General features: G+C 42.7%; 2 protein-coding genes across 3 annotated transcripts in view; one reads left to right on the top strand and one right to left on the bottom strand.

Moving 5' to 3' along the window:
• Positions 1-4: 4 nt before the first annotated feature.
• LOC115770054 (ATP-dependent DNA helicase Q5) lies at positions 5-4,090 on the bottom strand. Of its 2 annotated transcripts, XM_030715145.1 has the most exons (6): positions 3,997-4,090; positions 3,592-3,707; positions 2,231-3,529; positions 1,721-2,166; positions 539-1,658; positions 5-474 (listed from the first exon to the last, which is right to left on the bottom strand). In XM_030715145.1, exons 2-6 carry the CDS (start codon positions 3,692-3,694, stop codon positions 368-370), a joined length of 3,075 nt encoding a protein of 1,024 aa, XP_030571005.1. In that variant the 5' UTR covers positions 3,695-3,707; positions 3,997-4,090; the 3' UTR covers positions 5-367. The 2 variants fall into 2 exon arrangements, with proteins under 2 accessions (XP_030571005.1, XP_030571003.1); XM_030715143.1 differs by lacking the exon at positions 3,997-4,090 and having other exon boundaries at positions 3,592-3,782.
• Positions 4,091-5,449: 1,359 nt separating this feature from the next.
• Positions 5,450-25,509, top strand: part of LOC115770044 (glypican-4) — a 42,917-nt gene continuing 22,857 nt past the window's right edge. The window contains exon 1 of the mRNA XM_030715125.1: positions 5,450-6,289. Coding sequence (XP_030570985.1) covers positions 5,935-6,289 — 355 coding nt within the window. The 5' untranslated portion in view covers positions 5,450-5,934. The remainder of the gene's footprint in view (positions 6,290-25,509) is intronic.

Here is a 25,509-nt window from a genome sequence, read left to right as displayed (position 1 = left end):
TCTGTATTGTAAGAGCTGTTTTTCCCTTTAGATAACAAGTTTATGATTTAAGTTACTTCAATTATTAACTTGAAAACGTTATTGAAAATCGAATAGTTATTTGAATTAGTTTTAGTTTGAAAGGATTTCAACACAAACATTTTAATTGAATATGTGCCTTCTATGCGGGATCTTAAAATCGATCTTCATAATCTTCGCTTGGCTTCAACGTCATAAAATGACAATTTAGAACATGTTTCCGCAAGCTTGTTGATACAAGGCACAAGCATTGTTTAGGAATTAAAAATTAAAGGCAATATTTACAATGAATTAACGACAAAAAATTTCTTATAACTGATAACATATTAACAACATTTCGAGTAGCTGCTCATTTTATAGAAATCGTAAAGTATTTCTCAATATCCTGATCATTTTCAATCATTTTCAGGCTGTGAAATGTTTCTTTAATGTAACATTTGCACACATCGCCATTGCCTGTGGGCAAAAAGTTAATTTAACTATGGTCCATATTTCGTTAAATGTTTTCTCTAGGACTTACCTAGGCTGCCGTCACAGATGCGTTGCGTGATCAGTTTGGCCAGGGCCTTGAACAGCTCCCTGGTGGCTATTTTGCGCTTGTAGTAGGGATTTAGCCACTGCACCACAGATTTGCTGACATCGTTCTTTTGTTGGTTGATTTGCGGTTTTCTTTTGTCTTTGCCTCCCTCTGGCATTGGAGCGGACTTCTCCTTTTGTGGCTCATCTTTAATTTTTGGCTGCTGAGCCCCAGGCTTTTTCTTCTCTTCGCTGCGCTCCGGCAACGCAGCAGACTTTTCCTTTTGGGGCTCAGCTTTAATTTTTGATTGCATATTTTTTTGCTCCAGCAATTGTCGCGCAGTCGTAAAGCCACCAAATAGCGACAGGTCGGGTTGCTTCTTTTCCAGCTGCTGTTCACCGTTCAACTCCGACGGCGACTTCTTTTCTGCCAACATTTCACGGGCAGTTGTGAAACCAATTGACTCTGTGCTCGATTCCGTTTCCTCTTTGATTTGATCTCGATCCGGTTCAATATCTGAGTTAAATTTGCAGCTGGCTGTGGGCTTTGCTGGCTTCTTTTGTACCTCCGGCTCCAGGTATGAGACACGCGTTTTGCGGTGCGTATCGTAGCTGCCATCGCCATTTGGCTTAAGTCTGTATTTTCTGTGCCCAAAATCAATTTCCAATTGCTCCTCACTTGTAGGACTTCCTTTTTCACTCTGTTGTTTTTCCTGCTTCACTTTTGGCTCCTCGACTACAGTCTTTGACGCTGTCTCACAGGGAGGGTCCACGACCTTCATGGGCCCGTCATCCGCTTCCTCTGCTGGTTCTATTTTAACCGAGCATGTCGGCTCAGTTGGATCTAGCGACATTTCTTCTTTCACTTCCTGCTTGACTTTGACAAGGAAACTGTCGATTGACGTTTGCTTGCTCTGATTCTCTTTGAAACCTTTGCGCTCGCGCAATGCCTTTGGCGTCTCCTTCTGTGGCTTTTGCTCCTCTAGCTCTTTGAGCTTGCGCTCAAAGTATGCCACACTGCCGCCAGTCCAGACGCCTTTGGCGCTCGTTTCCGGTCGCGGCACATAGTCTACAAGGATCGGCATTAGCGTCGTTTTGGCAGTTTGCTGTTTAATGCTGGCCAGCTAAATGAATCCGATTGTCAATGGCATATTGAAGGAAAGCTTTAGGCTGCCAGGCTACTCACCTGTTTGGCCAACGCATGTCGATACATGTTCGCCACACGCTGCTGCCGAAACACCTCATACTCAAGCTCAACAGCGATGGCCTCGTAGTCGTTGTGTCTTAGAACGCTACGCGGCTGCTGGCTTGAGTCGCTCTCACACTGCTGCACATTTGCCTTAAGTGCATCTATGATGGCATCCAGGTATTTCTCTCGGTTCGTGTGCTGCAGTCCGCTGATTTTTGTCTCTGTCGACTGCGCTTGATGCACACGCGCTATCTGCGTGGTTGGCTCCTGCTCCAGCTGGCGTGCAGCGCTTAGCTGTTTGCGCAGCTTAAACTGTTCGCGGATAAAGTTCTCATTTTCCTTTTTGGCTCGTTTCGCAAGAGCCGCGTGACTGTGTTCAGAGTCTTGGTCAGAGCTATCACTGGCATAATCCTGAGCTGCGCGTTTGATTCCCGCTCGGCCACCTAAAATGCCAAGACGGAGCCAACGTATTAGAAGAGTTACAAAGAATCCTAGCACTAAACATACCCTCATAGAGATCGGCGCAATCCGCAAGTGACACGTGCGACTTGAAGCTGGCATCCATGCAGAGCTGCTGAAACGTCTCCAGTGCTTTCTCAGCTTGTTTTGGTCTCTTGCACACATCACATTGAGCGCTGCAATCGGGTGTGGGATCGCCGAAGTAATCGGCAAAGAGTTTGTGCCGGCAACGCGTCTGCTCACAGAAATCCACAATGCGCTCGAACTGCCGCAGGGCGCGCTCAGTGAGCAGCTCGCGATCACCACGACCCCGAGCGCGCTGCGCATCGTTTTGCAGCAAAAAGCGTATGGAGCGCACATCCTCGCGTCCATAGTAGAGACGGCAGTATGACTGAAGGCCGTCGCGACCCGCGCGACCTGATTCCTGATAGTAGGCGGCGACATTTTGCGGCACATCCCAGTGGATGACAAAGCGAACGCTGGGCTTGTCCACGCCCATACCGAAGCTGTTGGTGGCACAGATAATGGGCTGATCGCCGCGCATCCAAGCCTCCTGGACTTCAGTGCGCTCCGCGGTCTTTAACCCCGCATGGTACGCCACGGCGCCGACGCCTTGCTTGGATACGCCCACAGCGACCCGTTCCACCTGATCGCGGGTGCGACAATAGATGATGCCACAGCCTCGCTTTGGCTTTGGCTCGGCCTTAAACTTGGCTTCATCACCCAGACAGTGCTGGGCGAAGGCAGCCAAATGTTGAAAGTCATCCTCAATGGAGTTCTTGTACACAATATCGTAGTAGAGATTGGACCGAAAGCTGGGTGTACTGAAGTGCGCCACGGGCTGGCGTAATCGTAGCTGCTTATGAATGTCCTCGCGCACCTCCAGCGAAGCCGTTGCCGTCAGCGCCAGCCAAACCACATCCGGATACTTGGAACGCAGCTCGCCCAGCTTCAGATAGTCAGGCCGAAAGTCATGACCCCACTGGGAGACGCAGTGAGCCTCGTCAACTGCGAAATAGGCCAACTTCTTGTGTTTGTACAACGAGTGGAGCAACTCCTGAAAAAACTTGGTCGCTGCCTGCTCGGGCGTTATATACAGGAACTTGATCTTAGTCTTGACGGCCCGCAGATCCATAATGACACGCTCCCGCTCCTTGCTGCTCATTTTCGAGTTCAGCGAATCTGCCTGCACTTTGAGCTTGGCCAGGTGATCGATCTGATCTTTGATCAGCGCCAGCAGCGGCGAAAAAACAATCGTCAACTGATCCTCGCACATCAGGCCTGGCAGCTGAAAGCACAGTGATTTGCCCGATCCTGTTGGCATTGACACATACACATCCTGTTTTTCTGCAAGGGCGAAATATCCGTATAAATAAGTAATTTACGAACTCCTTTCAGGTTCTGCTTACTTTTCACGGCGCATGTGACAGCACGCTCTTGCAGCTCCGACTTAAAGCTCTTGTGGCCAAAAAACTTTTCGAGCGCTTCTTTTATACCACTTTTATCCGTCATTATAACGCTGGCACTTAAAATCATACAAAATTAACAGAAATAACACATTATAAATGAATTCACATTCCCGAATTATTGCGTATTTTTTCGGCGTGAATGCCGCCAAAACAGCTGTGATAGCGATGGAAGAAGCGATGCTCCAGGGTTGTAAGCGATAGCCCATTCAATAGCGATGTATCGCTCATCGCTAACATTGACTTTGAACCACAGCTGATAGCAATCATGCATTACAAGGCAAAAATAATGTAAAATTGCGAATATATCTAATAATAATAAATAGCCACGGAATGATCTGTTCTTACCTTTGATCAATTCATACTTTCCTCCAAAAGCTGACTGAGCTGATAATTTTCGTTAGCGTACACAATAATTCCACTGTGGCAACGTGCTGCCAACTTTTCTTCCGAATTTGAATACAAAAACAGCCAAGAATATTGCTGTCCATGGATATGCCGAATAAAAACAATTGTTTTGTTTATTGCTGCACCGGTATTGTGAGAACAAATACATTTAACAGGTAATCCATGTGACTTTTTATCAGCGCCAGCAGTGGCGAAAAACAACTTATATATGCACATCAAGCCTGGATGCCGAAGGCATAGCGATTGCCCGATCCTGTTGGCATTGAGTTATACACATTCTATTTCTGTTCAAGGCAGTAATATCCGTATAAATAAGCACTTTACGAATTCCTTTCAGATTCGGCCTACTTTTCACGGTGCATGTTACAGCACGATCTTGCAGCTACAATTTATAGCTCTTGTGCCCGGCAAACTTCGTACACTTCTTTTATACCGTTTATATTCGTCATTATAGTGCTGGCACTTGAAATCAGGAAACATTAACAGAAACTTCACATATTAAATGAACTTATTCCCGAATTGTTACAATTTTTCTGTCTGAATGCCGCCAAATTTTCTCCTATAGCGATGGAAAAGGTGAAATTTCAGGGTTGTAAATGGTAGCCCATTCTATGCATTGATATATCGTTGATCGCTAAATTTAATAAGCCATTCAATACATCGATATGTCGTAGATCGTTAACAGTTATATTAAATCACAGCTGATAGTAGAATTGCGAAATTTTGTACCGAAAGACAAAATAATTTAAATTACCCATATAACCAATAATTGTGCGTGCAATAACTACATCTTAACTCGGTTCTTGTTCCTTGCGCTAATCAATTCATACTTTGCGCCAAAAACAGCTGACTGAGAAGCTAATTCGTCGTTTGCGCCGGCAATAAGTGAGCCACTGTGCTGCCAACTTTTTTTTCTGAATATGAATAATTCTAAAAGCGCCAAAAAAATTGCTGTGTACATAGTGTCTGAATTATTACAATTGTTTTGTTTATTGCTCCACTTAATTAATAATAGTTAACAGGAGTTTGATTAAAAATTGGCAATATATCAATGATTTGCATTTTGTACCGACGCACGTACAATTTAGAATAAATAAATACGACAACACAGCTTATTTAAAAGCTATTAATAACAATTCTCCGTTAATATATGAGATTCTGTATGATAGCCTTCAAAGTTCTTGCAATTGTGACGTCAGAGCTGGCAACATATGTCTCAACTTGTGGCATTGGCTACATAACAGTGGAAGGTGCGTTTAACATTCTGGTAAGCATTAACATTTTGACTTTTAACATAATGTTAGCTGCCACAGTTCGTTTAACACTATGTAAGCGTCGCGGCTCTGCTTCTGGTTTCAGTCAACTTTCCGCGCTCGGCCTGTACGAACGTGTTTTTCCGCGTTGCGCTCAGCATCAGTTTCGCTGTGAATGTGCTGCGCGTCTGCGAGTGAGAGTGTGTGTGAGTGCGTTACATTTATTGTTGTTGCTTTGTAATACATTCTGCTATCGAAACCAAAGAGCATATTGCCTGCACCTGCACATCATAAAATGCACAGTAAGAAACAGCAGCAACAACAAAAAAAACACCAGCAGGCTCGTGCAATGCCGGCAACAACAACGTAATGCATTATGTTGTCCGTGTGCCTTGTGTCTCTGTGAGCTAGTGCGTGTGCTTCTCTTTTCCTCTCACTCTCGCTGTGGCCAAATTTATTTACGGTATCGCGCAAAGCAAAGTGCAATAAAATCAGCAACAACAACAACAACAGAAGCAAAAGCCGGCAAGGCCATAAAATTTTTCGACTGTGCGTGTTAATCGTGTGTTTGATTGTGACAAACCTGTGCAACAACAACAACGACAACAACAGCAACAACAACAAAATGTTAGACCCAAAGTTTGCATCGAAATGTTCGCAACAACAAAATCCACATCTGCCCTGCAGCAGCAGAAGAACAACAACAAATTCCGCCTGCCTTGTGATATTCAGCAGTCTGTTGTTGTGGTTGTTGCTTACAACAACACAGGCACAACCCCAACACCCAGAGGGCAGCTCCTTAGCTGGCGCCCAACTGGCTGCACTGGCTGCCCCAGGACCAGTGGCTGGTCCGGGCGCCTCCTCCGTGGCCGGCGGCTCATCGATCCTCGACCAATTCAGCCCCAACTGCAGCGCCGTGTCGCACATTTTCCAGGCACGAGGCATCGATGCCAACGAAATACCACAAAAGCCCAGCAACGGTGAGTACATAAATAAATAAATACAATTAACCCTTAGGCTGCCGAAATTAATCTAAAAAAAATATATGTTTCGCTCAATCATGTTAGAGAAATCATTTTTCATGGTTTGCCACTTTGATGATGTGCCATGTCTTACCAGTGTATACACACTGTTGAGCTCAACCAATATACTCCTATTTTCTCGTTCAAAGCAGAGTATAAATTGAATATTAATTGAAACTTAAAATTGGGTTTTGCTTATATATTTCTTTTAGAAAACTTTTCAGAACTGGGTCTGGGATTATATCAGAAATAACATACAGAGGATATTATTATTTGGTCACAAGGTTTTATTATGGCGTTAGTTCGCTGGAAAAAAACGTTATGAACAGCTGACTATTACAGTGCTTGGCTGATATAAAAAAAAGTTGGTCGAAATTGTTTAAATTCTTGTTTGATTCTTAGACAGATTTAAAAATCTTTTATGTGTTGGGCAAAACAATTTGCTTTTGTAGCTTTAGTCTAGGCTTGGACTACAAATATACAGTTAAGATTAAAGTAAAAAAACTGTCTTCAAGTTTCATTGCTTGATTTCTCTGAAAGCTAACTCGTAACCCGTCTGAACCTGAGCCAAATGGCACCAGATAGTCTACAAACTTTTGCCGGCTCGACAGCAATTTGCTTATCAATCGGCCTTATCAGTGGCCCTACCACGCGCCCACACACCCCACAGCTTCCCAGCTGCCAGCTAACCTACATACAGACCACCTGAGAATACAAGCGCACAAGTCTACGGTTGAGCAACTGTCGATGTTGAAGAGTCGTTTATCTAAACGCTGGCGCTTATCAGGAGAATGCAGAAGAAGAGAACCAATAAAATTTATGACTCACGCAACATTCGACCAACAAAAAGAGGCTGCAACGCGGTGTTTGGCTAACTTATCTAACCAAGAACTGAGCAAGAGCGACAGAAAGAGAAAACCAGCAGAGTGCGAGAGAGCAAACAAAGAAAGGTTCACAAATGCCGACAGACAGAGAACGAAATCCTGGAGTGGACTGAACTGGATTGGAGTGCATAATTTAAACGATTTCAATGACACCTTGATTAATATCAGCCCAACAACAAGCACAGGCTTTACCTGTTCTACTCCTCACTCTCTCTCCCTCTCTCTCTCTCCCACTCTCTCGCTCTTCCTCTGTCCTTAACAATTCCATGAAATTATGAACGAAACGCAACGCAACGTGTTGCATTTGACCAAAAGATAAAGAAATATTGGAATACCGATGAGAAAAGAAACAAAAAACAAAAAAAAACGATCAAGCAACGTTGAAAACCAAAAATAAACAACGCAACACGGCGGCAGGTAAAGAGCAGAGGTGACGGGGAAAGGGTGGGCGAGCAAAAGGCAGAGGCTGCAACAATTTACCTGAAAACAAATCAAATAAACGTAAAAACCAAAACGAAAGAGTGAGAATCGAAATAACAGAGAGAGGGGGATAGGGGCGAGAGCGAGAGAGAGCGAGAGAGAGAGAGAGAGGTAAGAAGCGAGCATTGGGCTGGTCAAGTTATTGCAATTAAGCGTGATTAATTCAGGCTTTATACAAATTAACTAAAATCTACAAAAGAAGCTCGCGTCCCAGCCCAACAACACAGCTTGGCCTAGGCCCAAGCAACAACAACAAAAACAACAACAACAAACAGAACGAGAACAACTGCTGTTGGTCAGTGTGTAAAAGCGGTGTGACAACATTTTTCTGCCTCTGCGCTCCGAAACAGATTTCTTTGATTTTTTTTTCTTTTTTTTTGATTTTTTTTGTTGTTGCGCCAAAGGAATTTCTTGGGAGACTTTTCGTAGTGGCTGCTGCTGGAGACTGGTCTTGAAACTGGTACCCTTTTTCTTTTGCAGGGGCGAGAGGGTACGGTAAGAAGGGAGCAGGAGGGTGGGGGGAGGCAGACGATGAGCAGTCGACGCATGCGCCAAACTCGCTGACTGGACAGTGGAACCATCCAAGCGACGAGCTCTGCCCTTCCCGGTCTCTTCCTTTTCTTTCCATCCTCCGCTGTAAACTTATTTAGAGTTTGGATTTTTTTTATCGCTCCGTTCGCTTTCAAGTTAATTTGCGTGGAATTTTATTTCCTTCTTTGTGTTGGTTTCTCTTTGGACTCAGCGCTGCGTTGGAGGAGTTGCAGGCATGAATCATGGACAGAAGACAAAGGGCAGACGAGGAGGTGTCGTGAGACTTCGTGAAACTGTTCCAAAGTTATTAAATTACACATTCGCCAATAGAGCAGCTGAGCGCGTATTTGCATAGCTCGAATACTGTGGCAACAGTGGAAGCGAGAAGGTGCCTGGATTGGAGTCTCAGGCTTGAATGTTGCAGGAGCCACAATACAATTTTAAGTGGCCGACACTTTGATGCCATTCCCAGGTCACATGCCGCACATTCCCTTCAGTCTGCTGCTTCATTAAACATTAAACAGAAACAACAACAGCTGCATAACACCTTCCTCATGCCAACAACAGCAACAACAGCAGCAGCAACGACAACAACCGAAAGTACAACAACTGCCACTTAAACGCTTCATTAAAGTTGCACTTCCTGTGCGCCGTGCAATGGCAGGGAACGTTGCCCCAAAAGACAACATCAAAAAAGCTTTTGTGCAACCGCCTGCAACCTGCCCCCGGCCCGATGCCTTCTCACCTGGCTCAGCTCATCGTGGCACTTAGTTCAGATTGTTTGCACAATTTAAGCAGTTCACAAAACATTAAATCGTTAAAAATAATTCCAAAGAGACAGAGCGAGAGAGAAAAAGCAAAAGAGAGCGAGAGAGAGGGAGAGAGAGTGCTGGGAAACAGACGGGGGTAAAGAGTAGTAGAGAACGGCAGTCAACTAAAAATCTTCACTCACATACGTTCAACATTCTCACAGTCGGAGATACAAAATCAAACACGGGCTGGGTCCAACATCTCTTGGCTGCCCCTGCACCAGCCCCTGGGCCTGGGCCTGGCCCTGGACGCTACTCCTCTGTCGTCACCGCTGCAGCTACCTTTGGCAAAAGGAAATTTACAGCGCCGCTGATCCACTTAGGCTGCAACAGCGGCATTGCATCCGCCGTCGTCGTCTTCGTTGCCAGGGCCAAGCGCACGACTATTAATCATTTTCCAGCGACCAAAACTAAATGGCCCTCTCATTCACTGCCATTTGGCCGCTACCTCTCTCTCTCTCTCCCTCTCTTGCATCTCGCTCTTTTGGGGCCCTTTTTGCATTGTATTTGCGGCTGCTAACCGCATTCTTTAGTTGTGTTGCACAGCGGACCGGCCCGGCCAGGCCGACCAGGCCAGCCTATGTGGCACTATATCATCATTATGCGAAATAATTCCTAAAGATGTTGCATTGTTGACCATTGTGAGATTCGGTGTTGAATTTCAGCCTGATCTCCTACAAGAGAGGTGTGTGGGTTGATAATTTTATGGGGTGCCGTTGGTAAACATTTCACAGAAACTTTATTGAAATTCATATACTCCATTCCGACTGAGTCAAATATTAGAAGCTGAGTATAAGAGAAGTTCTGACGAGCATTTACTTAAAAGATTTAATTGAGAGCGTTATATGGTAGTTGAGCTCCTGTAGAGATCATTTAGTTGCCCCGAGCAGGTCCACCGGGTAGTCAACCACGTGCTGGAGGCATTCAAGCAGAAATAATAATTCGTTGGGGTGTTTCTCAATGTAGTTATATTTCTGCATTCTGAACCTGGTCGGAGATCAGTTCAAATTCTACGTATAAATTTCCTCAGTGACAATTCTGTAGAATTACAACTGCGAGGTTTTTTCATGCAAGTACCAAAGATTTTAACAAATCGAGTTCCATTTGTTTGGAGTTTCTAATGCCTGTAATGGAATTCTCTTACTTATAAATCATTCCACACTTTGTGTTCTTTTATAAATTGCTTGTAAGTCAATTAGGAACACTTTTGAGGGCTTTCAACATTTTGTGGCTTAAGTTCATGACATTCCATTGAGTTGCACTTTGTTGCAGCATTCTTCTCCGAACGCCCTTTGTTCAGATGTCATATCAAGGGATCTAGGCAAACCACTCCCCGCCTACTTTGAGCTCCATCCTTTTACATAAGCTGGCAACGTTGGCTTTCTTGGTATTTACCGAGGCTGCAGACTTATTCCCCGACATGCTTATTATGTAAATGCTGGGGCGCCCACTCCTGACCCCCCCCTTTAGTGAGTCCAACATATTATTATCTGGAGTCGGCATATAACTTTGTTGCACACACAGTTGTTGTTTGTAGTTTGTAGTTAGTTGCTGTTGTTGTTGTCGCTTGTTTGTTTGCACGATTTAATGCTTCATTTGGCTAGGCCCTGAAACTCAAGAGATGCGCAGTAGCGCCGGAGGAGAGACAGTCAGCCAAAGAGTTGAAGTACTGGGTCGCTTTCAAGTACACCTAACAAGGCTAGGAAGTAAAGATTGAGATGAAGATGAGGGGAGAGGCAGCGAAGGAGGGGGCAGAGTCTAGTCTTACCTCTTAACTACTTAATTATCTGTGAGCTTCACTCGGAACTCAAATGGACCGACGCCTATGGGCTCCACTTCGCTGTTCCCCAGCCCATTCACTGATTATTAATAAACATGTAAAATGTAATTGTTATTTGGAGCTGCCGTTTTGGGGCGTGGCTAATTGCCATGCTGTGGACGCTGGACCACATTATGAAATTGCCCAAAAACGATGAAGGCGACTACATAATCTCGTACCAAGTGGAGCCTCAAGTAGCTGAGCGTGAGAAAATGTTATGACTCGTTCTCTCTCTCCCTTTCTCTCTCTCTCCCTCTCTCTCTCTCTCTCTCTCTCTGTCTCTCTCACTCTCTATCTGTCTCTCTTTGTGGAATCAACTGCTTCAAATGCAACAATTAAAACGCATTTTATGCGCATAAAACATGAAACATGGACATGGAATCCATCTGCAACTCCTACCCTGCTGCTCCGGCTCCGCCAGCTGCCTCCGATCCTTGCATGTTTCGGAGGTGTTAAGGCAGCGACCAAATTGGTATGCTGGTAAACGAAACCACCACAAAATGCGAGGAGCTGGCCAGAGCTGGGCAGGGCAGGGCAGGGCATGCCGGCGGGCAGCTACCTCCAAATCGGCAAAACTGGCGGCATCCCGAAGCACTCCATATATGAGAGTCACTGCAAATGCCCGCTGCCCGGTTCGGTATGAAGGAATGCGCCAGCTTCAGCAACAGCGCTTCAACTTTGGTTGCAGCTCTAGAAAGAGAACTTGTTTAAGGAGCTGATGTTGCTGACGCTACAGAAATTTTTACATTTCATGCGACGATCAGTGCGAGAGACCACACAGGGAATGGACATTGGACAATGAGCAACTGCTCGTATCTTTGGGCATCTCGAAAGTGGCCACGTTTGACCTTTTTGTTGTTTTTGTTGTTGCTGGGCCGACGGCAGCTCTCACATTGGGAACCACTGAGCACATCAACGCTGGCAGGCCCTTGAAAAATATGCCGACCGTGTAGGTTCTTTATGGTCTCGTCTCGTCTCGGCTCGGATCGTCTTGTCTGGCTCTTGTCCTCTATACCTGTCTCTGTCTTGGACTCTGAGCTACATTCTGTCTGCCTTGGGCTTGATACGTTTGGTTCGTAACTATTTTTGGGCCCCGACACTTGTGCCAGGGACTCTGGCAATTAAGTCGTTGCCCGACGGCTTCTCAACAGTTCCCTCGGCTCGTTTCCATTTTCGCATGGCGTCTACTCAGCATGATTCATTCTTAGAACTTGCCTCACGAAGCTGACGAAGCTGCTTTGTTGTCATCTTTTGTTTTGATAGCGCACGCGGTTTTCTTGTTTCTTTCCGTATTTCGCTCACTCTACACAAAATTTGCGAAATACTTTGTCCGGAGATCTGTCAGTTTCGTCGGTGTCATCAACTAATTGCAATATTGCGAAATTCAATAGTTGGGGGTGTGAATCGATCGAGACAGGTTCTGCCAAATAACGTTGGGCAATTTGTGATAATCTGCGAACTGATCGACATGATTATCCATAATCTGCAGCTACTGTGGAAGAAAGCTCTAGGGAAGATGATATCTAAAATGTGCATAAAGTTCGCTGATGAACACATGTTGGCCAAGTAGTTTGGGTATAGTCTTGACTTGGGCTTTATTTAAATTATTCAATCTAAATAAAATACAATTTTTTTAGTTAAGCAGCGCTTCGTAAAGATCATGTTGAGTCAGTTGCCCTTAGAGATTACAAAGAATCACTTCGCTGAAGATCACTTTTGCTTATTGCGCAGAACTACTCAAAGCTGATGGAACTCCTTACTTTATAGGAAGATGCCACTCGACTGGTCTCCTACTTGGTCACAGCAACTGCATACTTTAGACACAGTCTTCCTTGCCTGCTGCCCCAGAGCAAACAAATTTACTGCTGCTGCTGCTGCTCAGTGAGTTTCCCAAGATGTGTCTGACCAATCGGACACTTAAGTGAGCCAAGCTGGGCTGGCAGGGGTTTTAGTTATTTCGCTTGGCTCGTGAGTATGACGAATGTTAAATTGCTGGAGTGCTGGGGCACGAATCAGTAACTGCAACGCCCTTCTCTCGGCTCTATGGCCTGGCGGAACATTGGAACGACCTCGCGTTGATTTAATTAGGTCACATGGAAAGATTTGTTAATTTGCGCCACCTACTTTGATGGCGCGTTTGTTGATAAGTTCGCCGCTCAGTTGTCTACGCCAGGGAATGTGTTGATGAACACGGGGATGCTGCCTGGGCCGGTTCCCTGTTTGGCCCGCTCCTCTGCCTGCGCAAAGTGTAATTAATGTACAGTATATCTGGGATACGTGCGTATCTAAAAGTTCATTAAAGGCCGCGCAAAGTCTTATCCCAAGTTGCCCATCAAAGGTCGTTTGACACAGTCAAGTGTTGTGTGAAGTGGACTGAAGCGGAGGAGAGTTGAATTGAATATGAGAATAGATGAGATTCGCTTGCCCTGGGCTGGATTGAGCTGAGTTGAGTTGAGTTGAGCCTTAGGCCCTAAGCCGCTCAGACGTTGTTAAAATAAAATGCAATTGCCTGCTCGGGTTTCAATTTTCTACAGTTCGTTAAGAGGCATCCGGAGCAGCCTTCCGGCATCATGCAAATCTCATGCTTAACCTTGCCCATTTGTTTTGGCCTAATCTTGCAAATAATGGTTTTCAATTAGTTTGCCACGGTCCAGTTACCGTTCCAGCTGTGTGTTCGTTAGGGTCAGCTCGAGTGTAAAAGCCGCCTGCTGGACAATGCTGGAAATTGAGCTCTTCTTTATTTCGTACAATCGCATAGAAGTTAAAGATTCATTCTTTAGATAGGCAACGAGTGAAGCAAATACTTGACCCCTCCGAAGATGATATTCCTGATGGCAAACATTCCCTAGACAATTATGTTAAAGACCCTCAAATTGAAATATAAAACAGCTGCTTCTTTACAAGCTTTGGGGTGAGTGGAATGTAAAGCTGGCCGTAGGCTATTAAATTTAGTGACAAATTCGTTAATAATCGCCAAGCTGGCAGCACATTAAATACACATAAAATAGACCAACATGAAAATTAATTTTTTTATTAAATATTCACAATGGTTGTTGTAAAATATGTGAAAAGCCCACACGAAAAATACATATAAAAAATATAAAAAAGTGCCAAAGTGTCAGCGGTCATAAATTTGTAGGTTTTATGGCCCAGGCTACCGGAAAGCCAAGACCCACGACCCAAAGACCCAACAGTCAAACAGTCGAACAGCCGAGATGTCGCAAGTCGACGGATCCAATGATAATATGCGTATAATAAACGAAAAAGAATTTTGACAACCGACTGCCAAGGTAAATTTAAAACAAATCACAAATATCTTCATTCAGCCGACGATTAAATACCCTGGCTTTTATGATAGCTATTTTAGGAGGCAACTTAATTTGAAGAGTGAGCTACGAAATTAATTTAAATGATAACTCCTAAGAAGGAAAGCTTTTAATTTGTTCTTAAATAATAGATATGAACTTCTAAAAGTAATCACAAGTTTTCAACATTTAACAATTAGCTTAGTATGAATAAACATTTGCTTAGTTTGCAAAGATTTGAATTAAGAAGCATAGCTTTATATGCAAGAGAGAGTTCACATAAATTAAAAAGGGGCAAATTGGCTCAGTTAAATGCCTTGCGAAGGGTATTTTAACCGAATTAAATACATAGAAGTCAAGAGCAATAAATTTAACAGACAACAACCCACACGTTGCCAGGCACTTTGGCCATAACCAGATGATGTGTCTGATGATAGTTTGGATATGTCGTCGTATGCGATGTTGTCGGTAGCTTAAAACGATGCCATAACAAGTTTTGGACTTGCTGCCCACGCATTCAAAACTGGAAATGGCACAGAAATATCGGTGTGAATGGCGGCAGGGAAGCGCCAATCATAATCAAGCCATAAACTTAACGATGAACAAAAGGCTTCCTCATATAACAGTCCCAAGTTGCCGCTACCGAATATGCCTTCCTACAACAACATTACAGTGTACTCATTTATCTGTCTGAGCTCCCTTCTTAATAAACTTTCAATCGATGCGATGCCAAATCCAATAGACAAACGCACACATAAATTACCAATGGGACGACAAATAAAGACATATCCGGCATATTTGGTAGTCGTGCCCCCCACTCTCCCGCCCCACCGCATGCCCAAATGTATGGGAAATTAGCCATAGAAATACAAAGTTGCTGACAAATGGTTTACAATTACAATGCAAAGGGATATTCGGAAAATGAAAATGAAAATTGAAAGCAGCCTCAGACAGAATGTCCTTTCCGAGTTCCGCACGTCATATGAAACCCAAAAAGTAAATGTAATGATAGTTAGCTATCGTATGTGTATGGGTGTATGCGTGTGTGTGTGTCTATATCATCCCAGTATCAGTATCAGTTTTCGTTGTCTGCAATTGTGTATCTCATGGATTGCGCATCGGCGTCGTCGTCATCGTCGTCTATCGCATTTTTATCAGCTGTTTGTATTTGTTTTGTCTTTGCACTTGCAACATTCGCCGAGTTCATTGAAATCGAATGAAAGGAACCAGGAGAAATCTCTTTCACCCCGACACGCTTTGTACTTTTGCCGACTGTTTGCCTGTCCGTGCCTGTCCCTGTTCATATCCTGTCTCGTTCTCTTCAACGGCGCTGTACCTGTTTCACAGTTGAGTGGACTCAACTCGAGACGGGACTGTTGGATTCTTTATGGCCATACATATGCACATATATCCATATGTATATATATATATATATATATATATCTTTTGTCGGCATCAGCGTAGTAACTCATTTCATTCATGGCCGTAAATTGTGCAAGGATGCCTTCGCTGAGGCAATTTTCTATGCGAAGCTTTAAATACAAGCAGAGGAAACTATTTTAAACAAATCGCTTTAAAATTGCAGCTAATAATGTTAAACAAAAAATAATAAAAATAATACCAAAAGCGCTCGAAAACGATGGAATGCTCCCCAAAAAGTATATTTAAGTAAACTGCTGACGCTCACGGTCGATCGGCGAGGATCATTGGGGATCGTTGGATCGCACTTTAACTGCACTTGAGGCTGATGGCTCACCCAAGTGGAATCGAGGCGATGAGAAATCGAGGCGAATTTATGCGTTTCATTAAAACCGTTACGAGACGCGTGTCTCGCAGCCATTAAAACCAAGCACCGGCCACTAAGAATCGGGAACCGGGAATCGGGAATGGAGAAAAATGTAATAATAAGTACCGCTCGGACCCCAATGCACCTCGCCAGTGAGTGGCATGTTCAAGATTTTTGAGGCCAGGCATTTTTGCGTGGCTGCCAGGCGGCGTTTTGGACAATGCTAAATGCTTACGATTGTGCTCCACTTTTTAAAGTAAATTACCAGAGATTTTTTTCGTTATTGTTTTTCTCATTGATGCCGCAGAGAAATCAGAGAATGAAATTTTGGAAAGCAACAAAAGCAGAAACAGTTACATAAATATCTCGTACTCTGGGGACAAAGTATGATATTGCAAACCTTTTCATTAAGGCGAAAATAAATACAGAAATTACACAGGATTTTAACTCAGATATATAAAAAGATGAAAGATATATCTCGTAAGAATTCTCATCAAACAGAAATCAATTATTTAATATGCTTTCAACTTAAGTTTATTTTCCTACAAATTAATCAACAGATAATAATTTTGTGCACTTGTCGCACAATAAGTTTTCCAATTTTCAATATTGGCATTTTGTTTCTTCAAATCCTTGAGTAACAACATTTATCTGTGTAAGCCATGTGCTACCCAGCTTAAGCCTAAACAAACTTCAAAGTCGGGACCGGTAATCGTCTGTAGCTCTGCCCCATGCCCCTAACTTAGCCCTGTTGCTCAACATGGCACGTCAAGAGTCTAAAAAAACCAACTTCAACGAAATTCACAGACACAACTGAGAGTCGGAGGCAGCACTTTACTCTTTAGCTGTGGTAAGGAAATGTAAAGCCCGCTTGCAGGTGTGTGTGTGTGTATGTGGTGTGTGGTGTGTACGTATGTGTCTACAACACCTTTTACCAAGAAACAACAACAATTACAGCAGTCATCACCTTTGGTGGTTTCAGTTGTTGTTGTCGGCGCCTTGTGAACCTGCAACGCTCGCCGCAGCCGGCCAAAGGTTTACAAACTACCTAAGCAGCCAAAAACTGCAGTGAGAAGCCTTCTGCTCAAAAGAGTGAGAAGACAGGTAAATGCCAGAGAGGAAGCAAGGGAGATGGAATATGTTGTTTATTATCTTATGGCTTGCAAGTTATAAAACAAAGCGTCAATTGACTGCCATTCTCTGTGCCCTGATGCAATCATCTTGCCGGTGTCGGGCTCTGTGAAATTTACATTTACTATTTACTGAAATACACACACGCATACACAACACACAACACACAAAACACAACATACAGCGAGTAGCTCCTGTGTGTAGATGCCGCTAAACGGGTGGAGGGGCAGGCATTGAGGAAGGTGGAGCTGCTAATAGAGAGGAAGTCCAAAGGCGTGTGTGTAGAATTGTATTTTTTTTTTAGTTTTCCATAAAATACACGTGAGTTACATTCATATGAGTTAAGATCTGTAAAGATCCGCAGAAGTCATACGTTACGAACCTAGCTTTAAAACGAAAACCCAAGAAGCTTAAGAAAACCACACTAGATTATCAAAGATCTTTCGTTGAACCAAAACATACCGACAATAACAATAGAAATTCGGTTAAAAAATAGTCGGAGATAAAAAACAATCGCAGATTTATAAACATGATCGCATTGCTCCCCGTGCTTTTATTACCTTCATTTAAAACAATTTTCTCTTACTCTCTTTACAGGTAAGTCGAAGACGCGATTGCGCTAATTTAACGTAAGTTCTTTAAATGTTTTTCCCCATTTCCTGTGCCCCATTTCCCGGTGCCTTGCGGTCTCTGCCTCGCCCGAGCCATTAACAAATCAAATAAATATTTTGGGCTATGGCATAAGAGAACTCCTCATAACAATTACGCGCTGGCTGCCTCCCCAGGTCATGACAGTGGCGGCGTCTGCAAATTAATAATAATCAAGCCAAATTACACAATGACACGCACTTGAAGTCTCTCCTCTGCTCTTCTGGTCTCTGCTCATCTCGTCTCGTCTGGTCTTCTCGATGTTTTTTTTCTTCTCTCCTCTTGTGCGCTGGCATGTCTGGGGTTCTTTGGGGTCTTGGACTCGTGCGAGCGCTCGACTATCAATTAGGCACATCTTTCAATCAAGAAACAACAACTCTCAAAAGATTTGTATGCCTCTCACAAAGAATTAGCGCTAATAATTAGAGACCAGACAAGACGAGACGACATACTCTTGGCTCGTATAGAAATACTTTATAAGATAAATATCTTCAATTATTTTCAACGTACGCCAACGCTTCACACATCTTCGAGTGGCAACAAGAGTTGCCTTTTTTTTTTTGGTTGTCGCCTGTCAAGTGCATAATAATCATAATTTATATTTTTATACTCGAATAATTTTAGACAGGTGTGCTGTTGAGCACTTCAACTACTTTGTTTGGCCCATAAAAGTTGGCTTACCGCTGGGGTAACTTCTCGCATCCCTTCCCTTTCCAGCTTGCCCTCTAATGACGTCTTAAAATTTATGTTAATCTACAGCTTGTTGCATGTCATGCAACAAATGTCGCTTAATTATGAGGATCGAGCTGCTTGTGCCACTTCTTCTTCGTGTTCTTCTTCATCTTTTGCCTACGAGTACTAATCATAATCAGTTTATTTTTTTATTATTTTTTTTGTTTTTATTATTTATAGCACTCTTGATAGTTTCTTTTCTGGATTGTTCTTTTTTTCGCCTGGCATGTGGAAAATGTTAATTAAATTGTAATTTATGTGACTGCAGATAAGTTAGGCTCAGTAAATGAGCCAGCGTAAGCTTGATTGGCACATAAGAAGGCAGGAGTTGTGAGTTGAAATAAATGCGGGCTAAAATAATGTGCCTGGCATCTGGTTTGGGGGGAAGGTATAGAGAGGGTGGCACTTAAATTTGCTGAACTCTTGAGTCATACGTTTCAATTTAGATATTGTAGAGTAACTCTCAATTATAAGATTGCATTTGTTTTGATTTAGTCTTGCTTAGAGTTTTAGTTGACACAGTTTTAGTTTCTAGCTGTGTTAATAAATGGCTTCTGATAATTTAGATTTCTGGTTTCAATCAATGCTATTCAAACTCGTAAACCCAAAGGATTTCATATCTTCAAACATTATAAAGCGTTCGTTGCTTTCGAAGCAAATCCCAGACGCACCTTTGCCACGTGCAGCATAACACATTTTAGACATTTCGCTTTGGATCCAAGCAATTATGATGCTAATTTGTCAGTTTTGCCCCGGAGCGTGGCATGACTTTCCATTCATTAACAAATTATGCAATAAATGCAATCAAACAGCAGCCCGGGCTAACGACGTGCCAATAAAACTCGTTCGCCAACCAATCAAAAGACATCCCATCCCATTCCATTCCATCCCATCCGATCCGATTTTAATTCCAATCCTTTTCTTTAAAGTTCCTCTGCTCCAGCAACTGACAGTCGCACTTAATTAAGAACTTCATTTAGCACCTTTGAGAGTTGGTTCGGAAGCCGGTTTTTCGGGGCCTGTGGAAGTCTGGAATTTTATCGCGCTTTGCATATCGCCTGTGCCTCTGAATCAATATTTTGCTTTCTCACGCTATACTAGGGTAGGAGTCGACTCGCTGGCGAGTCGTTCCCTTGGAATGCAGAGCACAGTCGGTGCCACAGTTGGCAACAATTTTGCCTGATTGCACCAGCTTTTGGTTCAAAGCAGCATCAGACCCCGTTCTAGTGCCAGTCACAGTACCAGCCCCAGTCCCAGTCCCAGTCCCAGTCCCAGTCCCAGTCCCAGTTCAGGCTAAATGGTATCACATGTCGACGATGGAGTCGTTTGTTGTTACTCGAGTGGATTTGCATGGTAACTGCAGTTTTTAATACACTTCCATATATCCCGTATCTATAATGTTGTGCATAAGGTATCATTTATTTAGTTAAGTGAGACGTGTTGCTTCCAGACAGGCGTATGGCTGAAGCCTGGCCTTAGCCAAAAGCCATGGTATCTAGAATAAAGAATTTATTTCGATAATTTATATGGTGTAGTGCAAATTCCTATATAAGTTGGTCTCAAGCATACGCAGCTGTGAGGGTGTTTGGGCTTCGGCTTTGCGTGGCTTGCATTCCTGTAGCCTTTCTTTAGCTTCCTTTTCAAGCAGCTGCCTCGACATTGCCAGCCTGACTGCATTTGATGATAAATAGGCGCAAAGGTAAAAAGCCAAAACGTGAATGCGAATTTCGTATGGCTTTGGCAATGCCTACATTCAACTCTCAAAGGGGCAACGGGAGGGGCGGGGTTGGGCGGGCTGCACTTACTGCTGTTTAGAAGAGGTGGCAGGTGAGCCAGCCGGCAGCGGAACTGAGCGGCTCTCAAGTGCAACCCAAGCAGGCAGCATTCAAGTGCTGTGCCGGGTCCTCGCTTAACTTTGCCATGCTGCTTGGTTCTTGTTCTTGTTTAATGCGCTGGCATGTTTGTTTGTCAACCTACACCAACAGAGGCAGCAGCAGCCGAAGCAGCAGCAGCCGCGACAGCAGCTGTTGCCGGCAAACATTTGCCCAAAGGGGGGTCAGGCTATGGTAGACAGGAGGTAGGAGGCAATGCCTGCAGCCAGTCAGTCAGCAGGCGCAGGCGCATGGCAATATTTCATTACCCACGGCTTATTCGACTGACACTGAGACGTGGCCTGAACCGGGGACTGGGACCTGGGACCTGGAACCTGGAACCTGGGAGTACTGTGTTGTCGCCGTTGTTGTCAGCCTGCCTATGCAGTTGGGCGCTTTTTGTTCACATTTGTGCTGGCATTTGAGGCATGCAATGAGCACCCGTCCCAGACGCGGCTCTCTAACTGCCTGGCCACGTTATCTACCGCTTGGCTGTAGAGATGGAAAGGTTTTGTGCAGCGCTTACGCACGACTCGACGTATGCGCTACTTGGTGGGCAGTTGCAGCAGGATGGTGTAGGATTCGACTGATAGCCAGTTACATGTCTTGTAAATACCCACATAAGATAAGTAAGCTGCCTTAAGTTGTGTCATTGATTGGAGCAATACATCCTCATAACTCTAAAGAAGTTCCCAAAAGATTTACAAATCAGCAGTAAACGTAATATTCAGCATTTTCAATAATAATATTCAACATTTGCAATAATAAGGCACATTTAGGCAATTTAATTTGTTCTTCTTCCTTTCTATGCGCTTCTCGCAAAGCATCTATAATTCGACCACAGCGACCTAATAATTACTTACTATAAAACTGATATATCAATAATAGCAAACATATTACTCAGCAATTGCAATAATAAACAGTTTGATAAAAGTTCCCTTCAATTCATATTTTCGAAATTTAATTATTGCAATACTGCCTTCCTATTCACTTCTCAAAAAGCGCGTCTATAATTCGACCTCAGCTAAAGCTATTTTTTATTTCTCGTATCTGCGGCTGTCATCTATGTGTACGTTGTAGTCACCGAGACAGGTGGTCACGGTGTAGTAGCTCCCCCTCCCCCCTCCCGCAAGCTGGCAAACCTTTTGCCACTCGCAAATAATTTCCATACCAGCGCGGCGACAATAAAAACGAGAAACATGGCGAGCTTTTTTTGTTGCCTTACGCGCATCTGCAAATTAAAAACGCATTTTATTTTATACAACACACACGTTGCCGACAAGAGCAGCCTTTGCCTTTGACAATGGCACCACACACACGCACTAAACACTGCACAACAAAGTTGAGGGGCATATAGTATGCAATATATATATATATATATATGTGTGTGTATGTTCGCATTATTCATGTTTTGCCTTTCTGTTTATTTTTTCTGTGTTGTGTTTTTTCTATGCGTAATTATTGTGAAATTTGTTACAAAGTTTTCTTGTCGTCTGCTTGCAACGTGTGTGTAGCTACACTTTAGACTTAATTGTTAGCTGTAGGATACATGACAACAACAACAAGAACAACAACAACAATAACCACAACACAACACACTCGAGAGAACAACAAGAGAGGAGCCCTGTTGAAATCAAAGCTTTGATGCCGACAACGACGAGGATGATCATAATAATGATTATGAGCAGAGGATGAGACTGAGAATGATGATGATGATGTTGATGTTGATGACAGGTAGCCGAGTGTTTAATTTATGTCTTTTTAAGCACTTGCCTCTCTGCATAGATAAAAAAGGAGAATCTCAAGAATTTTGCACCGACACAAGTGTTAACTCCATCTCGGAGAATATTCCCAGCAAGATATGCGACTTGATAACTTCGAGGTGTTACCGCTTAAATAAAGCTAAAAGGTAATCTGGCAGAGCTTGAAACAATTCTTGTATAACATCATAAATCATAAAATGAAGTATAGCGCCGGGTTGCTATATATTTATATATATATAGATACTTTAGTATCTTTGCATCTTTCAGTTCTTTCGAGGCGCCTGCTTTAATTTGCTTTCTAATCATTTTCAATGCCTTCAACTGCGCTTCTAACTGTTGACAATTCGCTTATCGGCTCGAATTTCCTTTCAAAAATAAAAAATAAAAACAACTGGCCTATCAATGACAACTGATCTTTAACCCAAATCAAAGCAACTTGTTTAAGCTTCCGTAGAATTGACAACTACATATTTGTTGATTTATGTATGTGAAGCTAATTGAGGATATTTCTGGCATAACTCCCAACCTCAATCACTGTGCCACTTTCCCATTTTTTTGGGACACACCATATATATTTTTTTTCTGTGATCGATTTGTGCAAACAAAACGTCACGACCAGCGCTGATAACAATATATAATATATTTAATTGATTAAATTCGGAATGCCATATTATCAAAAAATTGTGCTCGTAATTCACTGGAATTTCACGTATCGAGTCTTTTTTTGTTCTTGTTTGGCCTTATGATGCCCTGCACTGGGTATTCTAGTTTTTGTAACCAATTAAGTAACAGCCGCGTTTCCTACCGACAACCGACCGTGTCAGAAATATATGAGTCGGCAAATGTCGCATCAGATCGATCGTATTTTATAATTTTATCATAAATATTTCATTGCTTCGCATTTAAAATTTCTCTACTAGTGTATTTGTTATTCGGTACTTCAAAACCTACATATATATTCCTGTTTAGCTTCGATTCCATTCAAGATTTTTATGGTCAGGCGTACCGGAGAGACCGCACACAGATTAGATTACTGCAAATTGACACATTTTCAGTTGTCTTTCTGTCCGACTGCCTGTCAATCAGCTCGGAAAAAGTGTCGTATGGGGCGCAGCTCTTGAGCCGATTCGTTGCGCTGCACTTTTCGGGCACATTAGTTGCGCCATTGAATAAATCCAAAGACCTAAATAACAGCAGCAGCAGCCACACGCTTCGCACAATTGTTTGCTTGTTTTGTGCTCTCAATACTCTCGTGATGTGTTACGCATTATCCTTTTTGCCCTTTGTTATAGATTTAGTAACGCCCCTTCCTGGTAACCCGACTACCTTTTTCTACTTTTTTTGTGTTACAGATTTTGTAGCGCTGAGTTCTGATTAGCACACACCTTTTCCCAGCTGCTCGTGGGCTGCCACCTTTTCATCAGCATATTGCATGATTAGGACTAATAATCCGAACTTCCATTGAGTGTGCGCCTCTTAATGGTTCGGGATTTTTTCCCAGTGCGTATTTTCCTTTTATTTTTTAATTTTTTTGGGCGCAGCGGAAACAAAATATTTGGCCTAAGTGTGGAAAAATGCTTTTAATGGTAATGAGTGCGATATCTCTGAATTTTGATTAATGCGTGTTAGATTGGATAGGATACGAAACGGTCTGCAGATGCCTAAATGGGACGACCTAAAGAGTAACTTGCACAGGCCTACAAAGCTAAGAACGCAGCCTTAACTGTATAGGAACAATAAAATATCATATTTTGGTATATCTAAAGAAATTAAACTTGTCCCAATTATGCCCAAAAGGATAAGATGGGAAGTTCTTGGTTTCGAATAATTCCTTGCTTAAGTATGGAAAATTGATTGAAAATAGTTCTAAACACTTTCTTGTTTTCCATTTCAAATACATGTTTTCGTAAACTACATGTTTTTTTTTTTCATAAAACAGCATAATTTTATAAATTATCGCTTATATGTTATAATCACACCTTTGTGAATAACAAACGCTAATTGGTAAGATCAGCTGGTTGAATGTGAAGTAGCAATATTGTAAATATAATCGATGTGTATCTAAATCATTAGCATTACTTATTAGTTATTGATATTAAATATTACTTAATGTTATTTTATAAAGTTTAAATAGTTTTGGCTTGTCTGACCTTCCGCTAAGACGTGTTTACCATTATCTCTAGAGCGTGGAGAGCCCATGTCCTTCTTAACTTACCTGAATAGCAGAGTCTTCTGTAAAACTTATCCAGCGATTACTAAATGTGAATAAAAAGTTTGATTATTTAACATAATAATACAAAAATGTGTTAAATGCGCGAATAGCATTTCCAAGAGCAAAAATCAGCAAGGCGTGATGACAGCTTCGATAGATAAAGCGCTGATATATGTTGTATAATAATCGAATGTGTAAAATGTTCATTGAAATGAATTTCCCAATGCAAATACGTCACGTTTTTGGGGTAATTTCCCGACCACATATCCGTATTTTCGTTTTCAGCCGAATGCTTTGCTCTCTGTGGCAACAGCTGTGGCCAAAAGTGAGAAATATATTTCCTTGTTTATTATATTGGCCAAGGGTCTAAACGATCCTAACAGCAATGAATTAATTACCTGTCTATGGGCAATAAATTTGCTCAACTTTGTTTGTGTTACTTTATACGTAGGTATATATTTTTGTTGGTGAGTCAGTTTCGAGGAAAGAAAAAAATATATATATGTGTTTACATTTTGTTAGCTGCTTCATCTGCAACAACAACAAGAACAACTAGAATAACAAAAAAATAATTTCTTTTTATTTGATTTTATAATTGTCGAGTAGAAAATTATTGCCAGCAAGCGGCTACAAAAAGTGTTAATGGTTTTAATCGGATCTTAAAGATCTCACTCGGGGAATGTTCTGTTAATAACACTCAAATTTGCCAAGTCATATCCCAAAGCAACGTCGTCGTCGCCGTCGTCGTCTTTGGCTCACATCATTGGCTGTTATTAGTGCGGCGGCGATCTGATCTTATCAGCGAACCTGTCCCCAGTCTGAATCAGAGTAAACTCTGTTATGGCTAGGGTCTCCTCGCCTCTGCTCCGAGGTCTGTGCGAGCCGGTTCGACTTTTGTGCTACAACTTAATTTTTTTTTTGTTGCCCGTGCATCTGCTGGATCTCCGCTGGAAGCTGTTGTGTGAATTCCACTCTGAATAGCCCATTGATTGTGTTATAAAATATTTGTCTATCATCCAATCATGTCCGGTATTTGTATCCAGTTTTTTCTTTTTTTTTCGATTTACCTTCGGAGCGTCGTTGTACTCGCTGGTAACCTGCAAATTAGACCCGTTTTAATACGTTTTCAATCACGAGTTTATGACTCGTTTATTTATTGGCTGCGTTTTTTTGGTACTGTGACATTTTTATGGTGAGAGAAATATAA

The sequence above is a fragment of the Drosophila novamexicana genome, unplaced genomic scaffold (genome assembly GCF_003285875.2).
Source record: "Drosophila novamexicana strain 15010-1031.04,08,12 unplaced genomic scaffold, DnovRS2.1 tig00004555-arrow-pilon, whole genome shotgun sequence".
Taxonomy (NCBI): domain Eukaryota; kingdom Metazoa; phylum Arthropoda; class Insecta; order Diptera; family Drosophilidae; genus Drosophila; species Drosophila novamexicana.
This window is presented reverse-complemented; position numbering and strand designations above follow the sequence as displayed.

Excerpts from the sequence above, each read along its gene's own strand:
- LOC115770054 (XM_030715143.1), bottom strand. The coding sequence starts at position 3,718 with ATGATTTTAAGTGCCAGCGTTATAATGACGGATAAAAGTGGTATAAAA. Across the intron at positions 2,167-2,230 it reads TTGCGCCGATCTCTATGAGG|GTGGCCGAGCGGGAATCAAA; the intron begins GTATGTTTAGTG and ends TTGGCATTTTAG. Across the intron at positions 1,659-1,720 it reads GACATGCGTTGGCCAAACAG|CTGGCCAGCATTAAACAGCA; the intron begins GTGAGTAGCCTG and ends GGATTCATTTAG.